The sequence below is a fragment of the Artibeus jamaicensis genome, unplaced genomic scaffold, assembly GCF_021234435.1.
Source record: "Artibeus jamaicensis isolate MK-2021 breed Jamaican fruit bat unplaced genomic scaffold, CSHL_Jam_final scaffold_1964, whole genome shotgun sequence".
Classification (NCBI taxonomy): Eukaryota; Metazoa; Chordata; class Mammalia; order Chiroptera; family Phyllostomidae; genus Artibeus; species Artibeus jamaicensis.
Window position 1 is genome coordinate 52721046 of NW_026522030.1, and position 26359 is coordinate 52747404.

Here is a 26359-nt window from a genome sequence, read left to right on the forward strand (position 1 = left end):
CTGGTTTATTACCTTGCCACTACTTCTACAGGGTAACCTAAAATGAAAACCGGCTGTGTAAGTCAGTAATCTCAGTTTTATTTTTAAAACACTCCAGCATGTCCCTGTTTTTTTTTTTTCTGTATAGAGAGAAGTAGGGTATTTGGGACATTTTAAATTTTATTTATTTCAATCTGTTTTCATCCTCATGCAAAGTTACATTTATTGATTTAAGAGAGAAAGGAAGGGAGAGAGAGAGAAAAAGAGAGAGACAGAGGCGGAGAAACATGAATTGGTTGCGTCCTGTACTTGACTTAACTGGGGATTGAACCTGGGTATGTGCCCTGACCAGGGATGGAGTCCACAACCTTTTTGGTGTACGGGGAGGATGCTCCAACCCACTGAGCCACCTGGCCAGGGGCTAGCACTGTTTTGGTTAACCCTCTCATGCTCGTCCTGGGACTGTCAGTTTCTGCTGCCTCTCTACAGCACTTCCAGCTTTAGCGTGATGGGTTTTGTGCAATTGGACGTGCATGGCAGAGGAGTTTGTGGTCTGTCATGTGCTAAAATTAATCAGTCTTTTCCATGATGAGCTGTCCCTTCGTCAATCTGCTTGATTTTCACCAGTGATGTTGAATGTTATTTTGAAATATGTTGAAGTATTTAAAATATCATGAGAAAATATAACTTTTTATCATTTTTTTTCATGCAATAAAGTAATTTTTGCTGAAACAACACTTCTGCCTGAAACTTTGAGATCCGTGAATATGTAAATAGGCAGCCACCTGGAACCTGATTAGGTTCAGTTTTATTTTTATTACGTTGCTATGACTGGTATGTGTCTTTTACCTTAGATTTTTCTATAATTTTCCTTTAACTGAACTGATGGCATTGATTTGGGAGAGAATATGGAATTAACCTTTGTAATTTCCACTTGCTCCCCTCATTTCGTTCCCACTCCCTGCAACTCCGCGGTTTCCCTTGGCAGTCTTCATGTTTCTGACTCTCCCATGCATTCACCGAAGCAGAGACTTTTCCAGGATTTTATGGCTTCTCACAGCTCTTTGGATAAAGTTCAATTTCCTTAGCTGAATTATCTGTTATCAGCCTACTTCTTAAATTTTCATCTTTCTCTTTTCTTTAGACATACTGAGTCATTTGTACTTCCTTAGAGCACATTATCCTGTTTCCTGGCTCTTTTGTTACATGCTAGTCTTCCTGCTTTCTCTAGTTAAAATTTGAGTGTCAGGTTTCCCTTTTCTTAAAAGTTGCTTCTCTTAAAAGGGTATCTTGCAACAGCTTCCAAGCAGTTCACCTGGCTAGTGTGTTTCTTGCTTTTTTCAACTGCTCGGAGTGGGACACTGTTTTCTTTACCAGTCTTCATATGGAGCTCTGGGGCACGATTCCAGAGATCGAGTACTGCTACCACAGCGTGACCATCAATGGGGATGTGGTTAGGGGAAGCCACAGTTTCTTTATTTCTCACAGGAATGGCCAGATCAGACTTTTGAGAAGAGTTAGAGTAAATCAAGGGGATTATAGTATAGAAGCATTTAAAACAATGTCTAAGATACATTTTTTTCCTGCCCAAGAGAAAGACTAGAAGTCTAATCCTTCAGAGAGCAGCCTGTTGTATACTTCCTAAACTCTTGCACGCAGGGCTGTACCTCAGAGTGTACTGTATTCACAGGGCACCTTTGGGAAGCTCTTCTCCTACCTCAGGAATTACTTTTCTCAGCAGTGTATTTAACATGCTTGAATTCTTTTTACGACTGCCTATCAACATTGTCCATGATAGGCTTTCATACCAAATCTTGCAGAGTAGTCAAGAGTTTGTATGATTTCATCCAAGTCTTATCACTTTCAGGTCTTCATGCCCGTGTCAGTTTTAGAAATACATCTGATTCTTTTAGTTGTTCATAGGTAACACTTGAATCAGACACACACTCATTCTAAACCTCTCCCAAAGATCAACATCAAATTTTAGACAGAGTGCATCTGATCCAATAATACAAAGAGAAATATGTTCCTAATGCCCACACATGATGAAGGTAGTACTTCACTTTGTCATACATATCCTGAGCATGATTCTCTCTTTAGTTGGCTCCCTTATTCAAAGTGAACCCCCTTGGCCTCCATGGCCAAGTCATGGCAGCTCACCTGGTCAATTAAAGATGCAAATGAAGCTGTCAAAGCACCTTTGATTTATAAGGATTAGGTTAAATTATTATAATGTAGCTATGGCTCCTATGTGTTCTTTACCATAACCCTCCAAAAGCCTGTTAACATCATTTTGTGTAAACTCCCTTTTGTGTACCTCTGGCAGTCTGGCAGAGCTCTATTTTAACATTATACCACAATAATTGATTTACTTGTCTGTTTTCCTGGCACATGGAATTTCGTGAGTAGTCAGTAAATGTTTTTTGAATGATAAATGAATCTGTAAAGGAAATTGGGATCTGTTATGTTTTAGAATTTATTCTACATCAGCAATTCCTTAATGATTGGTCATTAGATTTTATAGAGAGCTAGTTTATTTTCTAGTGATTACAATATGGTGTCTGCAGTTAAAATTTCTTCGTGCTTCAAATTAGGTTTTAGGAATGTAAGTACCTTGATTAGGAAAAAAGAATCAGATTGTTGCCAAGGCCCTGCTTACAATGAGTATTTCCTTTCCCCACTGGAGCTGGATAGTAAGGAAAAAACTGAAATACCAGTATGTTTTGAGTCAGTTCCTTCTCATGTAGTAAATGGCAGACAGTCAAGTGCTATTTGTTGTATCATTGCTTTAACCCTGTGCTTATTTGAGCAAAAGCAAGGTCTTCTGTTATATAGGAAAGCCTCTATTGGTGGTGTAATTTCTGTTTAAAAGCAGGAAATAAAAGTTAATAAAGAATGGAAGAATACAAATAATGAGAAATGGAAGAGGAGAGATTGTCTAAGTATGTGTATTTGTAAATGTACTTTATGAAGTACTTTTAAATTTATGTGTTCTACATTATATAAAGCTACTATGTAAGATGATTTAAAAATTACTCTGCACATTTGCCCTGGCTGGTGTGGGTCAGTGGATTGGGCACTGACCTGTGAACTAGTAGGTCTCCAGTTGAGCTCCCCATTGGGGTGTGCGCCTCTGTTGCAGGCCAGGCCCTGGGTTGGGGGTGTGGGAGAGGCAACCAATTGACCTCTCTCACACTGAGGTTTCTTTCCCTCTCAGTCTCCTTCCCTTCTCCTTTCTCTAGAAGTAAATAGGTAGAATCTTAAAAAAAGAATACTGTTCACATTCAGATCTAAGTTGTTTGGCACATTGTTCTTCTATCATAATATGTATTTGTTGAATATTTTAGAACATAGATCTTTTGAAGAAGTAGTTGTCAGCAAAAGTTTTTATTTCTATAAAAAGGAATTAATAAAACACACTTATTTCATATTTTGGCTTCTCTCCTTATAGAAATTTCAAGAAATTGCTGAAAAAAATACGGAAAAATTGAACCATATTGAGAAGTCACATGAGCAGTTGGTTCTTGAAAATTCACGCATGAAAAATGTGTTATCACAGACTCAAAAGGAGCAAACATCCTTGCTGGCAGCCTGTGCCTTGATGGCTGGTGCCTTATATCCTCTCTATAGCCGATCATGTGCCTTATCTACACAGAGAGATTTTCTCCAGGAGCAGGTCACCACCTTCGAGTTGTTCAAAGTGGAAGTGAGAACTCTAGCCCAGGCTTTGTCAACTGTAGAGGAAAAGAAGCAAGAGGAAGCCAAGATGAAGAAAAAACCATTCAAAGGATTGATACGTGTATTCCGGAAAGGTGTTATTGCAATTTTGGCAGCACACAGACTCAAAGTTTTGGGCCAATCCTGTGCCTCTCTTTTTACCTGGATGGAAAGTTTCAAAGAAGGCATAGGCATGTTAGTGTGCACAGGAGAGCCTAAAGACAAGCATAAATTTCCAAGTAAGATAATGTGTGCTTTGAAAAATCTCAGTTGAATGTGAGTGACATACAATGTGAATGTTTCACCAGTATGCAGAAACATAAATTCATTTAATATGTTGTGTATATTTATGTATAAACTAAGTTTTGATTTTTTTGTTATAAACATTAGATTATAAAGCAAGTAGCAAATATGTATAATTTCAACTTTTTCTAGCTTTATTAGACTTGAATGCCTTTTTTCACAGTAGAGTTTATACAGCAGTTTTTCAGTTAAGTAGGTCTAGAGACTATGCCCTATTTAAAATTAATTAGCAGTATAATTTATTTTCACTTTCTATGAGTCAGTATAAAATGATCAGAGTTAAGAATCTAATGAAGAACTCAATGAAAATGAGACAAATATAAATTTTCCGACTAACATTTTGTGAATATCTGACTATTCTGAGGAAAGAATGACTTCAATTAAGCTTTTGAAAAGCAAGTACTATAAGTTATATAAGTAGAACCAAAGAAAATTTCTTTCTTTTGATGTCAGTTAATAGTCATATATAAACAAATAAAGTCAATCAAATCTAACATTTCTTGTTAGACTTTTCTGCACTAGGCAAAGTTCTGTCTGTAAATTTTGATCTATTTCTTAAGTAACTAAACATGGCTATGAGTTTTTAACATGGGTTTTAATAAGTTTTTGTACCATTACATAATTGATTTTTTCTATTTTTGCAGAACATCAAAAGGAGCAGTTACGTTGTCTGCAAGCGCTCAGCTGGCTCACCAGTTCTGACCTTCTTGCTGCAATAATTGCTTCTACGGCTGAGTTACAGGAAGTCATTAGTAAAACAGGTATGTTTCCCCCTATAAATGTGTCCTCTCAAAATACATTTAAAAGCAAATGTTTAGAGATGCTTTATGGTGCAAAATCTAATAAACAATCCAGGAAGAAAAGATATTTGTTCTCATCTTTCTTTTATTCAGGTAAGGGAGATTGTTACATCTATATTTAATGATGTAGGGAATTAGTGTCAATTTTGATGAGCAATTTTGTCCTTATGGGAAAATTAAATGACATTTTTAGGTGAATGTAGACACCTTCTTTTCCCCCTTTGTGATCTGATTTTCCTGCTCATCATTAGCTTTAAAAAATAATAATAATACAGGTCTTTCTTCATTTCTCTTTCTGCCTATAAATTTTAGAAGTTTGAGTGATAACTGAACCAACAGAAAATTTTTGTTTCTCTCTTGGTTATGTTTTTATTTTTTCTAGTTAATTTTAAATGGAGTTAATTTGAATAGTCCGTCCCTTCTGCCATGTGTGGAACCCCCTGTGATTTGTAGTTTCCAAAGATCTAAAATTCAAGTTTATTTTCTTATGGCTGAGATTGCATGATGTGTTTATGTGAAAAGTTCAGTGAAAATTAATTTTCTATGCTACAAGAATAACACACTGTCATCTGTTGGTTAAGCTATGTCACTGGGCTAATTATTGTCATTTCAGACACTTTGATAGTGCAACTGAAGTTGTTAATACTTGCCTACTTAATGTAATGTTGTAAGCATTAATGAAATAATTTAGGATGTAATTTTATTTTTTAAATGCTCTGTTATGTAAATACAGATCATTTATTGTGATTTCAAATATCTAAACCTAAACCTAGGTTTTTGTAGAAGGAAATTTATGATTCAGAGATTATTTTTACATTATGGTAATTGATATTGGTAAGCAATATGCATATTTAATATATTGGCAAAGCCTCAACATATTGGGTTAGGAGACTCAAATAAAAGTCTGAATAAATAGATTTTGAGAAGGTTGGTATCATTGCTTCAAAGCAAAACTGTAGTATTCTTGAAAAAACTTAATAGAAGCTTTTGTATTTATTTTAATAAACAGATGATTTGTGTTGGTCATATTCTTTGTAGGTATGTGGACACCTACATACCTACCTTTTATGTGGACACATAAAAGTAGATGGGCTTTTTTAAGCTTTAATTTTTTTCAATTGTATTATTTATTTAACGTGTTATTTATTATTGTTCTGTGTATACTTTAGGAGATAAAAGAAATATATGAGATTCAATCTGGCTCTCTAGAAAATATGTTCAGTGGTTGTAGAACAAGAATGACAGTTCATGAACAGGGTTAGGCAGAATGTATTGAAGGATTAGACAGGGCGGTACAGGCTTTGTACGTAAAAATCCATAGAAAGTGCAGTGCAATGTGGGCATATGAATATTGGGAAGGCTTTAGGTGGATATAGTAATTTAATTGGGTCTGGAATGATCGTAAGTTAGAGAGGAGAGATGGCTGTCAGAAGAAGTGCATAGTGTTAGCAGAGCTGCAGAACTGGGAATGAGATGGAATTGGAAGAAGGGACATTAAAGAGATGAGAAGGGAAATCCATGCCTAACAGGCCTGGCTTATCGATGGTGAGTGCTGAAATGTATTTTCTCATAACCATATTGGGGAACTGTGGGGGAATAAGTTGGATCATTGGCATGGGGTCAGATTGTAGAGGTTTTATAAAAGTAGGCAGTGATTCCCCACCCTGAGCATATGTTCCCTTGCAACATTTTTAAGTTAAAATATTGATACAATGTTATTGATATCGTGATAAAAATATATGTAAGACTTATCAAGTAGAAGATAGACCAAGAGTGGTGTCTTTAAGTGCCTGCCAATCTGCAGCAACAGGGAACCTGGTTGTGCCTCTAATAGTTTGAGGATATAGCAGGTTCAGGGAGACTTAGTTTTAGGGAAGGCTTTAAATATTTGTTGGCTAATGAACACTACTTAAGGAGGAGGAGGTAACCGCTGCTTAGAGGGGGAGTACAACTGATGTCTCAGAGCCCTCAAGCACATTGGAAGAGACATGGACTAGACAGGTAGGTAACTGACCATTACTGGACTAGTACAAAGTGATCAGTGTGGCCCTTCTGCAGAGATGGCTTAACTATCTGGGCTTATTCTTTCAAAACAGGATGAGGGATTAATATGTTATCCTTTTCAGATGACACTTTTTTATTTTAAAGTGTTTTCTAGTAGTAGGAATTGTAGGTGTTTTAGCAAAAAAGATGGGAAAATATCTTCCAACAGTTAAAGTATATCAGAGGTTATCAACAGATGATTATGAGGGTAATAAATGTAAAATCGTAACAGCTTATATAATCATGAGTTTATAATTTAGGTGTGTGAATAACCTAAATAGGTAAGCATTGTTTTATAGTAGAAAGAGCTTTGTTCACTAGCTTTGAATGAGGTACATTTGATTTTATATTCAGCTCTGCTAGTAGTGGTATGAAATTGGGCAAGTTACTCGAACTTTACTGGGCTTCACATTCGTTACCTATGAATGGAGATAGTATCATCTTCCTGGTTGTTTTGAGGATTTAATGAGATAATACTTCTAAAGTTTTGTATAGTACCTGGCATAGAGAATGTGCTACACAAAGTTGTTCCCTAGCACCCACCTCACTGTGAAAGTAGTGTGTAGCCTTAATGACAGGCACACACTCTCGTTGATGCATAAACATCTTTACACTACTAACTATTCATTTTCTATTCCTAAATTTCCAATGTTCTTTACAATGGAGATGAGATAGTGTAGGGTTAACCAGAAGTCCTGGCTGGCTTTGAATACTGGTTCTGACTCTAGCTGTGTGATGTGGCACGATATTTAAACCCTCTTAGAGTTATTTAGAGAATTAAATGACTTAATTTGTAAAGTGCTTAAAGTAGTCTTTGTTGATTAATTTGCTTACTTTTTAGTTAAAATAATCAATTATTAATAAGACATTGCATTAACTGAATAATAAAGAACATTCATAAAACTTTTGAGTAGATCCAATGAAAATACCTTAGTTTATCTTAAAATTTCAAGACAATTTACATATCTCATGCAGCTCTAACTTTTTAAAACACGATTTTGTTAGAAATTAGCACATGAAGATCAAGGAGAAATTTCCTCCTCTGAATATAGGGAGGTTATTATGTTAGGGGGCATCAAAGATTTGTAACTAATAGAAAACCCCACTTAAACTATCTCAGTGATACACAGTTTTTTCCCCTCAAGTGACAGGAAGCCCAGAAGCCCAGATGAAGGCAGAAACCCAGACTGTCTTTGTGCTCTGCCATCCTTGGCATCTTCATGTTCATGCCTCCTAGTTTTTTTTTTTTAAGATTTTTAATTTATTTATCTTTAGAGGGGAAGGGAAGGAGAGAGGGAGAGAAACATCAATGTATGGTTGCCTTTCGTGCGTCCCCTGCTGGGAACTGGCCTGTAGGGAACCGGCCTGCAACCCTGGTATGTGCCCTGACTGGGAATCGAACCGTGATTGTCTGGTTCGCAGGCCCACACTCAATCCACTGAGCTACACCAGCCAGGGCTCATGCCTCCTAGTTTTAAGCTGGCTACTCGACTTTCAGGCATCAGGGTTATGTGTTGGCAGGAAGGAAAGTGGAAGGACATAATGTAAAGGTATTCATACATTGCTGTTGGGAGTGAAAAACGAAACAGCTGCTTTGGAAGAATCTGGCAGTTCCTCAAAGTGTTAAACAGAGTTATCATATGAGCCAGCAACTGTAGTCCTAGACATACAATATGCAAGAGAAATGAAAACATATATCCATACAAAACCTGTATGAATGTTCATTGCAGCATTATGCATAGTAGCCAGAAGTGGAAATAAACTCAAGTAAGGAATGAGTAAATATCCATATTATGAAGTATTATTGGGCCATAAAAAATAATGAAGTACTGATCCATAACCAAACATGGATGAGCCTTGAAATTATTATGCTAAGTGAAAGAAGCTAGTCACAAAACATCACATATTATATGATTCCATGTACAGGCATGGGTCACTTTATTATGCTTCACTTTATTGTGCTTTGTATTTACTAAGTTTTTCACAAATTGGAGGTTTGTGTCAACCCTGCATTTTATAACAGCATTTGCTCACTTTGGGTCTCTGTGCTGCATTTTGGTAACTCTTGCAGTATTTCAAACTTTTTCATTATTATTATATTTGTTATGATAATTTGTGATCGGTGATTTTTGATGTTACCATTGTAATTACTTTGAGGCTCCACAAACTGCATCCACATAAGATGGTGAGCTTAATCAATAACAAATGTTGTGAGCATTCTGACTGTTCCACTGACCAGCCAGTCCCCCTTCCCCTCACCTCGAGCCTTCCTCTTCCTTGAGACGCAACAATATTGTTCCTTGAGACACAACAATATTGTGAAATGAGGCCAGTTAGTAACCTTTAGCCAGTTAGTAACCAGTTAGTCATCTCTCAGGGTTCCAGTGAAAGGAAGAGGTGCACAGCTCTCACTTTAATTCAAAAGCTCGAAATGATTAAGCTTAGTGAGGAAGGGATGTCAAAAGCCGAGACAGGCTGAAAGCCAGGCTGCTTGCATCGAACAGCCAAGTTGTGAATGCCAAGGAAACATTTCTGAAGAAAATTAAAAGTGCTACTTCAGTGAGCACATGAATTGTAAGAAAGTAAAACCAGCCTTATTGCCGATAAGGAAAGATTTAGTGGTCTGGGTGGAAAAATCAAACCAGCCACAACAGTCCCTTAAGCCAAAGCCTAATCCAGAGCAAGGTCCAGCTCTCTTCAATTCCACGAAGGCTGAGTGAGGTGAGGAAGCTGCAGAAGGAATGTTTGAAGTTAGCAGAGGTTGATTCGTGTGGTTTAAGGAAAGAAGCTGTCTCCTTAACTTAAAAATGCAAGATGAAGCAATAGGAGCTGATGTAGAAGCTCCAGTAAGCTATCCAGAAGATGTAGTTAAGATAACAAAGGAACATGGCTACACTAAACAGCAGATTTTCAGTGTAGACAGAACAGCCTTATATTGCAAGGTGCCATCCAGGACTTCATAGCTAAAACGGGGAGGTCAGTGCTGGTCTTCAAGGCTTTAAAGGGCAGGCTGTTAGGGGCTGATGCAGCTGGTGACTTAAGTTGAAGCCAGTCCTCATTTACTATTCTGAAAATCCTAAGGCCCTCAAGAATTATGCTAAATCTGCACTGCCCATGCTCTATAAATGGAACTACAAAGCTTCGATGACAGCACATCTGTTTACAACATGGTTTATTGAATATTTGAAACCCCCTGTTGAGACTTACTGCTCAGAAAAAAAGATTTTTTCCAAAATATTACTTCTTATTGATAATGCAGCTGGTCAACCAAGAGCTCTGATGGAGATGTACAACGAAATTAATGTTGTTTTCATACCTGCTAAAGCAACATCCATTCTGCAGCCCTTGGTTCAAATAGTAATTTTGACTTTAAAAACCTTATAATTCAAGAAACACATTTTGTAATCTATAGATGCCATAGTGATTCTTCTGATGGATCTGGGCAAAGTAAATTGAAAACCTTCTGGAAAGCATTTAACATTCTATTGCCATTAAGAACATTTGTGATTCATGGGAAGAGGTCAAATATCAGCATTAACAGGAGTTTGGCAGAAGTTGATTCCAGCCCTCATGGATGACTTTGAGGGGTTCAAGACTCCAGTGGAGGTAATAACTGTGGGTGTGGTGGAAATAACAAGAGAAGTAGGATTAGAAGTGGAGCCTGAAGAGGTGACTGAATTGCTGCAGCCACACAACGGTAAGACGTTAACAATGAGAAGTTACTTCTTATAATGAGGAGAGAAAGTGGTTACTTGAGATGGAATGTACTCCTGATGAAGATACTGTGCAGACTGTTGAAGTAACAAAGAACTTACAATATGTAAATTTAGTTGATAAAGCAGAAGCAGGGTTTGAGAGGACTGAGTCCAGTTTTGCAAGGGCTGCTGTGGGTAAAATGCTGTCAAACACCATCACATGCTGCAGAGAAATTGTTCATGACAGGAAGAGTCAATCCATACAGCACACTTCATTGTTGCCTTATTTTAAAGAATTGCCACAGCCACCCGAACCTTCAGCAGCCACCAGCCTGATCATTCAGAAGCCGTGAACGCAGAGGCAAGATGCTTCCCCGGCAAAAAGATTATGAGTCACTGAAGGCTCAGAGGATGGTTAACATTTTCAGCAATAAAGTATTTTAAGGTTAAACTCTCCACATTGTTTTTCTGGACATAATTCCATTGCACATTTGATAAACTACGGTACAGTGTAAACATAACTTTTACATGCACTACAGTACAATTTGTGTGACTCGCTTTACTGTGATTTTTGTCTTTATTGCAGTGGTCTGTGACCTAACCAACAAGACCCCCAGGGTATGCTTATATTTGAGATGCCCGATTAGGCAAATCTAGAGACAGAAAATTGATTAGTGACTGCCTAATGCTGGGGAGGCTGTTGGGGAGGAATAACTGCTAATGGTATCGTGTTTCTTTTGGGGGTGACTAAAATGTTATACATTTACCTGTGATGATGATTATACAATTCTGTGAATATATTGAAAACACTGATTTGTATATTTTAAATGGGTGATTTGTATTGTGTGTGAATTATATTTTGAGAAAGCTGTTAAAATATGAAAATATGGCTACTGAATATATCCCTTTGTATCAGCAAGGCAAAAACTTTCCTACAATCTCCCCGGGAGGTTTCTGCTGTTGTTTTGGTGACCTCATCTGGATCGCATGGTTATCCCTAGCTGACTGCCTGGAAGTTGGCAAAAGAGAAGGGAGAGTTTGTGATTGGGGTGGCGGTGTTAATCAACAGTGTCTGCAATAGAGAGGATTCAGATTTTATTTTATTTATTTATTGTTTGTTTTTCGTTTTAATTTTTTAAATTTTTATTTTATTGATTATTGCCATTACAGTTGTTCTATTCCCCCCTTCATTCCCCTCCACCCTGCACCCCCCACCCCACCATTTTCCCCATTTAGTTCATGTCCATGTATCTCAAGTTGTTTAGATTCTATATTTCCCATACCATTCTTGCCCTCCCCCTATCTATTTTCTACCTACCATCTATGCTACTTATTTTCTGTACCTTCTCCCTCCTTCTCCTTCTCCCACTCCCCTGTTGCTAACCCTCCATGAGATCTTCATTTCTATGTTTCCACTCCTGATCTAGCTGTCCTTTTAGTTTGCTTTTGTTTTAGGTGTGGTTGTTAATAACTGTGAGTTTGCTGTCCTTTCACTGTTCATCTTTTTTATTTTTATTTTTTCTCAGATAAGTCCCTTTAACATTTCATATAATAAGGGCTTGGTCATGATGAACTCCTTAAATTTGATCTTATCTGAGAAGCACTTTATCTGCTCTTCCATTCTAAATGAAAGTTTTGCTGGATAGAGTAATCTTGGATGTAGGTCTTTGGATTTCATGACTTGGAATACCTCTTTCCAGCCCCTTCTTGTCTGTAAGGTGTCTTTTGAGAAATCCACTGACAGTCTGATGGGAAGTCCTTTGTAGGTGACTGCCCCCTTATCTCTTGCTGCTTCTAGGATTCTCTCCTTCATTTTAATCTTGGCTAATGTAATGATGATGTGCCTTGGTGTGTTTCTTCTTGGGTCCAACTTCTTTGGGATTCTCTGAGCTTCCTGGATTTCCTGGAAGTCTATTTCCTTTGCCAGATTGGGGAAATTCTCCTTTATTATTTGTTCAAATAAGTTTTCCACTGGTGGCTGTTCCTTTTCCCCTTCTGGTACCCCTATAATTCAGGTGTTGGAATGTTTAAAGATGTGCTGGAGGTTCCTAAGCCTCTCCTCATTTTTTTGAATTCTTGTTTCTTCATTCTTTTCTGGTTGGTCATTTTTATCCTCCTTCTGGTCCACTCCATTGATTTGAGTCCCAGTTTCCTTTCCATTACTATTGGTTTCCTGTGTATTTCCCTTCATTTCACTTAGCACAGCCTTCATATGTTCCTCTAATTTATGACTAAAATCAACCAGTTCTGTGAGCATCCTGATCACCAGTGTTTTGAACTGTGCATCTGAAAGTTTGGCTATTTCTTGGTCACTTAGATTTATGGGCTCTGGGGCTTTGAGAGCTTCTTGAGCCATTTTTGGTCTGTTCGAGCCCGTTAAGTATGAGGAGCGGAGCCTTAGGGGCGGGGCCTCCAGGGCGGGGTCGCTGGGTTGTGATGCTGTATGTGGGGGCGGGGTCAGAGTGGGGAAATGGCGTCCCCCTCTCCTGCTTCCTGCTGCTGGGTGAGGAGCAAAGCCTGAGGTGTTCACCAGGGTAGGGTCGCTCAGGTCGCTGGGTTGTGACGCTGTGGGGGCGGGGTCAGAGCCGGGAAATGGTGGCCCTCTCTGCTGCCGCCTGCCGCTGGAGCCCACTAGGTCCCGTCTCACTGCCCACTCCCTTGCCGGTCTATCTGCGCAGGAATGCGGCACCACAGTCAACACGCCGCCCTGCCCCTCGCCGGATCCCGGTCTGGGTCGCTCACTGGGTTGGCCCTTTGCAACCCATGCCTGGGATCCACGTGCCTGAGTCTGTCTGACTGAGTTTTTCTGTGCAATCCCGCTCCGCCAGCTGCTGGTTTCGTCCCTCTTACCGGTCAGGCTGAAGCATTCAATGTTATCAGACTTCCGAAAAGTTCAATTTTCTGTGTTCTGGCTGTGTTTTCTGTTGCTAATATTTTGTTGTCTCTAAACTTGGTTGTGTGAGACAGCACAGTGTCTCCACCTATGCTTCCATCTTGGCAGAAGTCTGGCTTTATTATTTGTTCAAATAAGTTTTCCACTGGTGGCTGTTCCTTTCCCCCTTCTGGTAGCCCTGTAATTCAGATGTTGGAGCATTTAATGATGTCCTAGAGGTTCCTAAGTCTCTCCTCAGTTTTTTGAATTTTTGTTTCCTCATATTTTACTGTCCGGTCATTTTTTCCTTCCTTCTGGCTCACTCCCTTGATTTGAGACCCTGTTTCCTTTTCATCACTATTAGTTTCCTGTGTATTTAGCCTTCATATGTTCCTCTAATTTGTGACTAAAATCAACCAGTTCTGTGAGCATCCTGATCACCAGTGTTTTGAACTGTGCATCTGAACGTTTTGCTATTTCTTCATCGCTTAGAGTTATGGGCTCTGGGGCTTTGAGATCTTCTCGAGCCATTTTTGGTCTGTTCGAGCCCGTTAAGTATGAGGAGCGGAGCCTTAGGAGCAGGGCAGGGTCACCAGAGTGAGGTTGCTGGTTTGTGACACTGTGGGGGCGGGGTCAGAGCGGGGAAATGGCGGCCCTTTCTGCTGTAGCCTGCCGCTGGGGCCCACTAGGTCCCATCTCACTGCCCACTCCCTCGCCGGTCTGTCTGCGCAGGAATGCGGCACCACAGTCAACACGCCGCTCAGCACCCTCGCCGGATCCACGGGTCACTCACTGGGTCGCTCACTGGGTTGGCCCTTTGCAACCCCACGCCTGGGATCCATGCGCCTGAGTCCGCCTGACCGAGTTTTCCTGTGCAATCCCGCTCCGCCAGCTGCTGGTTTCGCCCCTCTTACCGGTCAGGCTGAAGCATTCAATGTTATTAGACTTCTGAAAATTTCAATTTTCTGTGTTCTGGCTGTGTTTTCTGTTGCTAATATTTTGTTGTCTCTAAACTTGGTTGTTTGAGACAGCACAGCATCTCCACCTATGCCTCCATCTTGGCGGAAGTGAGAGGATTCAGATTTTAGAACACAAATTGCCTCCACATCTACTGCCTCAGTTATAAAAGAAAATTGGTCAATTCCAAGAAAACTTGGAAAAAAATAAGAGAGCAACAATAACAAAAAGGAAGTTTCCCATCATAAAGGAATAGTTACTGTTCATATTTTTGTGTATGTTCTTCCAATCTATTTTATCCCTTTCTCTCCCTGTCTACCCACCCTGCCTACTTCCCACTCATCCATCCTGCCATCCACCCATCTGTCTACTAGCAGACTAACAAACGTCATAAATATCATAGACTATATACTGTTTTATATTTCTATATACAAATTATTTTGAAATAACCTTAAATTTATAGAAAAGCTGCAAGTACACTAAAGACAACTCTTTTTTTTTTTCTGAATGATTTGAAAGCAAGTTGCTGACGTGATTCCCATTACTTCCCCATATTTTAGTGTGGGTTTCAAATATGTTCTTGTACCTAACCAGAGTGCGGTGACCAACATCGGGAAACCAACACTGATACATCACTACCATTCAAACCCCATTCTATTGTCCCTGGTTGTCCCGACCATGTCTTTCACGGTAAAATCACCTGGTTTAGAATTGTGTTGCATTTAGTCATGTTTCTTTAGTATTCAGCTGCATGGAAGAGTTTCTCTTGTTTTATCCATGACCATCATTCTGTGAAGATTATACACCATGTATTTGCAGAATAACCCTCAATTTTGATTTGTTTCCTCATCATGAGATTCAGCTTATGCATTTTGGGCATGAATATCACAGAAGTGGTGCTGTGCTTTGCCTACAATATACTATCATCGCTTTAGTTTAAAAGAAGTCATATTTTTGAGGATTTTCTCCATTTCTATTAATATTCTTCTAGAGAATCATTTTCAGTGTTTGGATAATATTTATTAGTTACTCATTCCATAATTTATTTAATCAATTCACAATAGGGTGTTTTATCATACCACAGGCATCAGGAGTATCAGTTCAGCTTTGATTTGTGATCGATTCATGTCTCTTGAATGATCTAATATTATGTGCAGTATCTTAATTCTTTCAGTGAAGTGGGGAATTGAAATGGCAAGTAATTTTTAGGAAGTAATCTGAAAAGAAAAAGGATAGTTCTTAGAATTTTGTTTTTTCTTTTCTTTCCTTTTCTTCTTAAAAAACTTGCTAAAAATTTAAACAGTGTTTCATGCCAGAACTACATATGAATGGAATCATTGGCAATGTTTTTGTTTTCAGACCCAGGAAAACTGGTACATGTAGGCCAATACCAACTAGTTGGTTTTTAACATTTTAAGTGGTAGCTGTACTGCTTCTTGTATTATCTTTGTTCTAAGGTGAAAAAAATGAATTACTCTTTAAAAAAATTAGGTGCTTATATTTTTAGAGTTATGGAATATATACATATCATTCACTCTCTGGGAGAAAATATTTTCAAATGATTTATTAGAGAAAACTAGACATGTTGGATATGTAATAGAGTATGAAATAAGAATTTTGACTCTAGATTTGAATATGGGTTACATTGCTTAATTTGTGTGTATCTTTAGGAAAATTACTTAATCCCTTTCCAGCTTCAATATCTTAAATATAAAATTTGACTAAGAAAACTTCTCATCTCATAGGGTCATTAGGAATAATTGTAACCAGCTTAATCAAGTCCATTTATATATAATTGTCCAATAAATATTTGTTGTTTTATCTTTTGTGTGTGTGTACTGATGTATCACACTTTAAAGTAATAGTGGGTAGTACTGGCATTTTACCTTAAACCTTTTCATGAAACTACAAGTTCAATATGTTAGCTTAAGTTCACTGCTCAGAAAGTGCTGAAGGTGGTTGCCCTGCTACTTTCTTAAACTTTAACGATGTCTTTATAGACAGTGGGCAAGGACCCCAGTGTCCATGTTGCCTCTGTAAATTCTGGACAGGTGGCAACCTTCCTGCTTTCATTAAAATGTGTGCCTACTTGAGATAAATTACCTTTTCCAGGTATCCAAATGGTGTGCCTGCAAGAGATCATTTACCTCAAACAGGGGAGAATGTTACTTCCACTGAAGGGCTGGGATATCAGTCATTAGGGGAAAGGACTAAAGAACCCTTTAAGTATCTGAATATTTCCAAATAAGTGTTCTAGACTGAATTTTTCAAGATAGAAACAAATACTCCAATTTGCTCTAAAATATCTCTGAACAAATACAGAAGCATATAGATTTGAGTAGAATGTTAATACATTTTGTGACACATTTATACATGTAAATTATAATTGAATCTTAATGATCTAGAAGATAGATGACCGAAATATACATACCCCTGCTATTACTACTCAGAAGTTTTTTCATTGTGTGTACTTTGAGCTAACTTTCTAGAGGTCATGGCAACCCTTTCAGGCAAAACTCAGAAATCTAGGTTGTATTCAGCAGAACACTGAGGTTTCACTCCTAGGAAGTTCCAAGCATTAAGTAAAGATATTTTTGTTAATAGGTAGTTATTGGTGTGTATTTATAAGCTTCAAGGCTTTATTGAATCCTAACAAACAGTACAGGAAAAAGAGCTTTGCTGCTCCAAGTGTGGTCTGTGGACAGCAGCAGCAGCCTCGACGGGGAAAGGGTTAGAAACGCATAACCTCCGACTCCACTCCTGAGCTAAACAGTCAGAACCTGCATTTTAGCAAGACCCTCAGATGATTTATGTGCACAGTAAAGTTTGAAAAGAAGTAACTTAGAGGGTGTTTTTATTGACATAACTTCACTCATAACTGAAATTGAAACAGTACAAGCTGACCACATACCACTCTGGTACTTAAGGTGCTAGTGCCTATTTGAGGAGCCACATTAAAGTATTGAATTTTAGGACTTCCACCAAGATGGAGGCATGGGTAAAAGCACTGCACTTTCTTGCACAACCAAGTTTAAAAACAACAAAGTTTTAGCGCAAAAACATAGCCAAACCACAGAAAATTGAACTACATGGAAGTTTGACAACAACGAACCCTTCAGCCAAACTGATAAATCGGTGAAGGAACTAGCAGTGAGATGGACCGCACAGGCCCCAGTGGCAGGAAGTGGCAGAGGAAACCGCCATTGTCCCTCTCTCACCCCGTCCCCACATACAGCATCACAGACCAGTGACCTGGGTGGCCCCGCCCTGGTGAACAACTAAGGTTCTGCTCCTCATATGTAACAGGCATGAACAGATCAAAACATGGCTCAAGAACAATTCAGAGCCCCTGAGCCGATAAATCTAAGCAATGAAGAAATAGCCAAACTTTCAGATGCACAGTTCAAAACACTGGTGATCAGGATGCTTACAGAACTGTTTGATTTTAGTCACAAATTAGAGGAACATATGAAGGCTAAACTAACTGAAATGAAGAGAAATACACAGGAAACTAATAGTGATGGAAAGGAAACTGGGACTCAGATCAATGGAGTGGACCAGAGGAGGAAAAGAATGACCAAACAGAAAAGGATGAAGAAACAAGAATTCAAAAAAATGAGGAGAGGCTTAGGAACCTCCAGCACATCTTTAAACGCTCCAACATCCAAATTATAGGGGTACCAGAAAGGGAAGAGGAACAGCCACGAGTGGAAAACTTATTTGAACAAATAATAAAGGAGAACTTCCTCAATCTGACAAAGGAAATAGACTTCCAGGAAATCCAGGAAGCTCAGAGAGTCCCAAAGAAGGTGGACCCAAGAAGGAACACACCAAGGCACATCATCATTACATTAGCCAACATTAAAATGAAGGAGAGAATCCTAGAAGCAGCAAGAGATAAGGGGATAGTCACCTACTAAGGAGTTCCTATCAGACTGTCAGTGGATTTCTCAAAGGATACCTTACAGACAAGAAGGGGCTGGAAAGAGGTATTCCAAGTCATGAAATCCAAAGACCTACATCCAAGATTGCTCTATCCAGCAAAACTTTCATTTAGAATGGAAGGGCAGATAAAGTGCTTCTCAGATAAGGTCAAATTCAAGGAGTTCATCATGACCAAGCCCTTATTATATGAAATGTTAAAGGGACTTACCTAAGAAAAAGAAGATAAAAAAGCTGAACAGTGAAAGGACAGTAAACTCACAGTTATTAACAACCACACCTAAAACAAAAGCAAATTAAGAGGACAGCTAGATCAGGAGTGAACCATAGGAATGAAGATCATGTGGAGGATTAGCAACAGGGAAGTGGGAGATGGAGAAGGGGGGAGAAGGTACAGAAAATAAGTAGCATAGATGGTAGGTAGAAAATAGATAGGGGGAGGGCAAGAATGGTATGGGAAATATAGAATTCAAAGAACTTGAGACACGCGGTCATAAACTAAAGGGGGGAATGGTGGGGGAGGGGGCGTGCAGGGTGGAGGGGAATGAAGGGGGGAATAGAGCAACTCTAATGGCATAATTAATAAAAAATATTTTTAAAAAGTAAAAAAAAAGTTGAATATTTAAAAATTTGTAAATTTTTTTTATTATTACTTTGACAATTTTTATATTTTCACATTTTATTATGAGAATTTTCAAGCATATAGAAAAGTTGAAAAAAATACAGTGTACAGTATTTTGGTTTTTCAATTAAAATTTATTTACCTATCATAATTTTTTTGGCTAATTTTTATTTTATTTTATTTTTTCTTTTTTAAGTATATTGTATTGATTATGCCATTACAGTCGTCCCATTTCTCCCTCCTTCATTCCCCTCCACCCTGCACCCCTTGCCCCCATATTCCCCCCTTTAGTTCATGTCCATGTGTCATAAGTTCATGTCATAAGTTCTTTAGCTTCTATATTTCCCACACTACTTTTGTCCCCCCCCATCTATTTTCTCCCCACTCTCTATTCTACTTATTCTCTGTACTTCTCCCTGCCCGCTCCTCCCATTTCCCTGTTGCTAACCTTCCATGTAATCTCCATTTCTGTGGTTCTGCTCTTGTTTTAGTCGTGAGTCTGCTTTTGCTTTAGGTGTGGTTGTTAATAAGTGTGAGTTTGCTGTCCTTTCTATATTTTTAATCTTTTTCTTAGAGAAGTCCCTTTAACATTTCATATAATAAGGGCTTGGTGATGATGAACTCCTTGAATTTGATCTTATCTGAGAAGCACTTTATCTGCTCTTCCATTCTAAATGAAAGCTTTGCTGGATAGATCAGTCTTGGATGTAGGTCTTTGGATTTCATGACTTGGAATACCTCTTTCCAGCCCCTTCTTGCCTGTAAGGTATCTTTTGAGAAATCAGCTGATAGTTTTATGGGAAGTCCTTTGTAGGTGACTGCCCCCTTATCTCTTGCTGCTTCTAGAATTCTCTGCTTCATTTTAATCTTGGCTAATGTAATTATATGTACCTTGGTGTGTTCCTCTTTGGGTCCACCTTCTTTGGGATTCTCTGAGCTTCCTGGATTTCCTGGAAGTCTATTTCCTTTGCCAGATTGGGGAAGTTCTCCTTTATTATTTGTTCAAATAAGTTTTCCACTCGTGGCTGTTCCTTTCCCCCTTCTGGTACCCCTATTATTCGGGTGTTGGAATGTTTAAAGATGTCCTGGAGGTTCCTAAGCCTCTCCTCATTTTTTTGAATTCTTGTTTCTTCATTCTTTTCTGGTTGGTCATTTCTTTCTTCCTTTTGGTCCACTCCATTGATTTGAGTCCCAGTTTTCTTCCCATTACTTTTGGTTCCTTGTGCATTTTCCTTCATTTTCCTTAGTGTAGCCTTCATTTTTTCATCTAATTTGCAACCAAAATCAACCAGTTCTATAAGCATCCTGATCACCAGTGTTTTGAACTGTGCATCTAATAAGTTGGCTATCTCTTGGTTGCTTAAAAGTATTGGCTGTGGGGCTTTGATTTGTACTTCTGTTTGAGCCATGTTTGGTCAGGTTGCTCCTGTTACATATGAGGGGCAGAGCCTTAGGTGTTCACCTGGGTAGGGCAACCTAGTGGCTAGGTTGTGATGCTGTATGTGGGGGGTGGGGTCAGAGAGGGAACAATGGTGCTTCTTCTGCTCTCAGATTTTGGTCCCCTCTGCTGCTTCCCAAAAGCAAATCGGGCCCTTCTGGTGCTAGTTCCTATGTGGGTGGTCTTGTGTACATTCTAGGACCCTGTGGGTCTCTTAATGAACCCTCCTGTGAGGCTGGGAGTCTCTCCCGGCACCTTTTCAATTGGTGCTTTTACACTTTATTTCCTGGCGCTGGGGCCCTGGATTGCGTGGTCTGTCTTGCTGCCTGTTTACCCCTAGTTTATCTGCCAGAGAATATGTGACCATGGTCAGCCAGCGGCCTTGTGTGCTCTGCTTGTTTCCTCCCTGCACCTGGGGTCTGCTAGCCCCACGCTGCCTGCACTCCTGGGTCTGGCAACCACTGCCTTTTCCTGCTGACTCTTCTTCGCTGGAAGCCGACTCCACCCCTCTTACTGGTATGGTTAAATGGTTGTTGGACTTCCATACAGTTCAGTTCTGTCTGTTCTGGTTGTGTTTTTGTTTTGAAATCTTTGTTGTCCCTAATTTTGGTTGTGCAAGGAAGTACAGTGTTTTCACCTACATCTCCATCTTGGCCGGCTATCATAGTTTTTAAGAACAACTTTTGAATGGAGAATTTATCATTGGAAGTGTTCATCACTATGTAAATTCCAATGCCATGCCATAGCATCACATTTGAACCATGGATTCACCACCCTTTTTCTCTCTGGCATAAATTGTAGTGAATATGTTGACCTAAGCCAGAGATGAACTCACTGACTTAGGACAAAAAACTTACCACAATTGGTTTTGAATTTCAAAGCTTTGGGGAAATCTGGTAGTTTAGAGAAGCCTACCTCTACCTTATAAAGTGAACTGTAGAAGCTTTAATTACATTTGCAGCAGTATATGTTTGTGAATCAGGATTTTCATAGCTTTTAAATATAACAAAATAAAAAACAATTTGATGTCCATCATGAAAAATATGATGCCCTCTTGAAGATCACTTCATAGTTCAATGTTCCTAGTTTGGCTATGTAATGATTTCCACTGTGCTATATCTTTTTTTTTTTTTTTACATTAACTTTAATTAGTCAATGTTGTAAATGTGTTATCTTAAATTTACTAAATTAATAAACTTAAATTTTGGGTAACTACATTTCAATTCAATTTTCTTTCCTTGTAATCTTCTATATTTTGATTTACACATTTACAAGTATTATTCTGAGAAGTGAATCCATAAGTTTTACCAGAGGAATCCACAACACAGACATGACCAAGAACCCCTGCTTTAGATAATCATTCCCCAAATATCATTTGTCTAAGGCACGGTATTTTGGGGGGAAAGTTCTATTATTGGGAATTTATACCTATAGTATTATTTATAAATAACACTGATAAAAACAAGACATATTGATTATTCATCAGTGTTGTAGGTCCTCTATCTCAATTACCTAACACAATGCCTATATATACATGAGCTACTCTATAGCTAGGTGTTTAATGAGTGAATGAGAAGGCAGTCCATGTACATAGTGCTTTATAAAAATACTTTTATTGCCCAGGCTGGTGTAGCTCAGTGGATTGAGCACGGGCCTGCGAACCAGAAAATCGTGGTTCGATTCCCAGTCAGGACACATGCCTGGGTTGCAGACCAGTTCCCTGCAGGCCAGTTCCCAGCAGGGGATGAACGAAAGGCAACCATGCATTGATGTTTATCTCCCTCTCTCCTTCCAAAGATAAATAAATAAAATATTTAAAAAATAAAATAAAAAATAAAAATACTTTTATTTCTGTAAGAGTGTTCATGTTTGGTATAAAAATTTCACACAGTACAGAAACCTGCACAGAAGAAATGAAAATCATCCCTAATCATTGTAAACACTGGTGATTTGTACAGATCTCTCAAGCATGTGTAGGAACATGTATATATACACAGTTTTATATGAGGGAATCACGCAGTCATGCCTCATTGTGACTTTAATCTATTCAATGGAAAATAAATGTCTTTCTCATGTCAGTAAAGTCAGTGTGCATTATTAGTTGTGTTTGGTCACACGCTGATTACAATTCGTTGTGTGTGTTTGTGTGTGTATACACACACTGTAATTTACTTGAATTCCTGATTGATAGATATTGGTGTTTTTCTTATTTTTTCACTATTTTAAATAATACTGTAAAAAACTATGCTGTAATCAACATTTGCGTTTAAAATTATTTTACACTTATACAATTATTTCCTTGGCTATACAACTGAGAAATGACTTTGCATATTTTACAGTAGGGAAGTATTTGCTTTTTTTATAAAAGTTACTTTACATTTCACTCCCATGAACAGCACTGAGAGCTCTGGGTTCTTCGTAATGCCCTTGGTATACAAAGTTTTGACAGTCTTTTTTCATCTTTATCGATTTGAAAGGCAAAAGAAACTGTATTATTACTTACATTTTTTCATTGTGAGGTTGCATACCTTCATTCGTTCTACATCCATCTGTACTTGTTACAAATTATCTCATTATGTCTATGTATGAGGGGATCTTTTGTGGAGTTATAAGAACTTTTGTATCACCCATATTAAAACTTTGACATATATAATGTAAGTATCTTTCTTACAGTTTGTATTTTAATTTTTATATGGATAAAATTATTACTCATTTACTTTATAGTGTTCTTTTTGGTGATTTACTTGGAAAGGCTAGTCTTAGCTCAGGGTTATGTTGCTCACATTTTAGTCCAGTATTTTCAATTTTTATATTAAACTTGCATTTATCTGGAATTATTTTTGTTGTAAGTAGTGAGGAAATGGTTAAGGTTTATTTGTGTCCAGATGACCAGCTAGTCCCCGTTCTCTTCGGTTCAGCCATCTACCTTTTCCCCACTGAATTGAGATGTACCCCTTGGTCTATATTAAATTATTGTAAGTACATAGATTTGTTTCCTGTCTCTTCAGTCTATTTCGTTAGTCTCCTTGTCTCTCCTAGTACCAGTATCATACTGCTGTTTTTGTGGGGTGTATCTTGATGTTTTAAAATTGGTCAGACAAATTCTCTCATTACATTTTTGAATAATATTTTGGGCTGCTTTTATAAAATTAAAAATTTTTTTTAGATAGAACACTGCTTTGAAGCAAGCATTTATAATGATTGACTCCCATGTTCAAAAACTGATGTCCGCATTCATATTTCCCAGTTTTTAGCAATTTGGAGACAGAAGAATTATTTTTGCTTAGAGGAATGTTTTAAGATTGTGATGTGTTGGGGTCTCTTGAAAGGAGCTGCTTATAGACAGGGAAATAGTAAAAGGTGTTCCTGGAAAAGTAAGTGAGGATCAGATCATGTAGGGTTTTACGAGCATGTTTTAGGGAGTCTGAAATTTATTCGGAGATCTGAAGAGAGCCTTTGTGGCTGAAACAGGGATGGTGGCAGGATCCTTTTTGTATTTACAAGTCACTTTATTTGTAGTGGAGGATGGATTGAAGAGGGGAAGGACTGGAGAAGACTAGAGAGACTCTTGTGAGAGTATCAATGAGATAAGCCACGGCCACAGAGACTGTTGAGTAGTTACAGAAATACCAAGGACAGACTGTGGGGGAGAAATCAGGGGTGACAAAACCTTCCCAGGACGTACTCTGAGCAGGATTTAAATGCAGTTAACGTTAACATTGTGGACATTTCTGACATTATTATTAATATTACTCATTATTATTATATTACTAACAATGATTATAGTCAAGATTAACATTATATGAAATAGTTAAACAGTTGCATGTTTACATATATACTAGTTAAATAATTACTCTTTTTTCATTAAAGGAGTGTTTCTCAGTCTTTCTGAATGTGAGGACTTAATTTTAATAAGAAAACATTGCAGACTTCTCTTTCTCCGCGTGATATTTGTATTTTAGTAGCAGTGGGCTTCTGTAATGTTTTAATAGACCTCTAATTTTACTGTTCAAACTATCATGAGCACATATTATTCATGCTGTGTATGTTTTTCAGATATAAATAAAGATTGAAATGACAATACTTGCTGCAGTTTAAAGTGAAAATGACTTCTCAGCCTCCCTCCCCCCTGCCCTGAAATCTGTAGTCCACGGGTTTAGATCTGCTGGTTGAAACAATTCCTTATGAGTTTGCTGTGAAGTTTTAAGCTTAGAAGTGCAGTATTGCCCCTCAAATTGAAAAAATAATGGCAAAATGCAGGGTTTTCCTCTTTTTTGAAACATGCATGCTATTAAACAGGGGCAAGTGATTAACAACAGATTTAATGTGAGCAAGAATTTCTTTAACAAGTCCAACACTTAATAGTTTAGGTAAGTTTAAAGACTGTATTTATTTATTTCTAGAGACAAGGTGAGGGAGGGAGGAAGTGGGGAGACAAACATTGAAACTGATAGGCTGCTTCTCGTATGTGCCCTGACTGGGGACTGAACCCACAGCCCGGGCATGTGCCCTCATTGGGAATTGAACCACTGACCTTTTGCTCTGTGGGATGACACCCAACTGAGCCACACCTGTGAGGGCAATAATAGATAAATTTAAGTATGAACAACTTCAGTGACCTTATTTCTTTCTCTTATTTCTGTATTGTTATACAGATAACTCTGCAACTATGTCACTAGAAGATGTTTTTGTTTTTTCACTTATTTAATATTAAATTAATTGTACCCTGTACTGTATAATGTGAAGTATATTGTGAAAACATTTGTTACTCATCAAAGTGTAAGTTATTTGGTGCTCTTTCTGTAATCCACAGAGAGCCAGCAGTCAACAACGTGAGAGTGCATACCTCTTTCCTACTTCTTAAAAATACGGAGGAATATCTTATAGAATTATATTGTTACTTAATTTCACCTTTTATAGTGATTGGTGTCCACACAATACATCTCTGTGATAATGTAAAAAACTATTTATTAAAATTTAATTGTAGGTAAATTTTGCATTTAAAGGCTTTTTGTGAAAAATTAATTACTTTTATATTCCTGAAAATTGCCTAAAACAATAAATAATGTTTACCATATTTTTCAGACCATAAGACACACCTAGGTTTTAGAGGAGGAAAATAGGAAAAATAATTTTGAAGCAAAAAATGTGGTAAAATATTTAATAACATAAGTAACATTATATTTCACCAATGTAAATATAAATAGAACTCAACATCATTAACAACTATTATTCCTCCCAAATTTAGGGGCTTGGGGTGGGGGGAGAAAAGTGCATCTTATAGTCTGAAAAAATGTGGTAATTAGGAAGAATAACTTTTGAAATACCATAATATAATAGTTACTTTCTCTTGGTGTGGAATGGGGTCCTTGTATTCAGCATTGTCGTAGTTTCTGTGGAAGTAAAAAAGGAATATATTTAATCCAACAAACATAAAAATCATATGCTAGACTGGCACAGTAAAGATAAAAAGAGTTTATTAAGATTAAAAAAGATACAGCTAAGGAGTTGAATGCCATTTCGAGAAATACATATATTAGGCACTGGAATGATGTATTATGTTGAATGTTACAGGTGAAATAAATTTCAACATTTATTTATTTATTTATTTAACAGTGACCTATTAAATGTGTACTGTAGTTGAATAATTCGTTTAACTCAGTATTCTGCATTATATATTGACTGCATAGAAAGCTATTAAATTCTTTTTTATTTATGATTTATTTAAAGAATCTGTTAACAGAGCAACTGTGTATTTTAATTATACCTCATCTGTCTTCTGTCCATAGGATTCTCAGAGAGTATGAGAGGTACATAGGATTAAACTTATATTTAACATATAAGAGGAAAAAGCTGTATATTGTTTAGGAGCTGTATATTCAGTATCAGTTAGAAATAAATTCTGCACGAAGATATTGTGTTTTTATCCAATTAATAATATCTATTTCATGAATAACTTACAAGCAATATGGTTTTCAGATTCTGACTGCT

At 37.8% G+C, this 26359-nt stretch overlaps 1 protein-coding gene across 6 annotated transcripts in view; it reads left to right on the forward strand.

Moving 5' to 3' along the window:
• CCDC171 (coiled-coil domain containing 171) overlaps positions 1-26359 on the forward strand; it is a 313511-nt gene that overhangs the window by 131278 nt on the left and 155874 nt on the right. For all 6 annotated transcript variants that reach the window (XM_053656500.1, XM_053656501.1, XM_037132070.2 and 3 more), the window contains 2 exons: positions 3431-3935; positions 4644-4760. In XM_053656500.1, coding sequence (XP_053512475.1) covers positions 3431-3935; positions 4644-4760 — 622 coding nt within the window. The remainder of the gene's footprint in view (positions 1-3430; positions 3936-4643; positions 4761-26359) is intronic.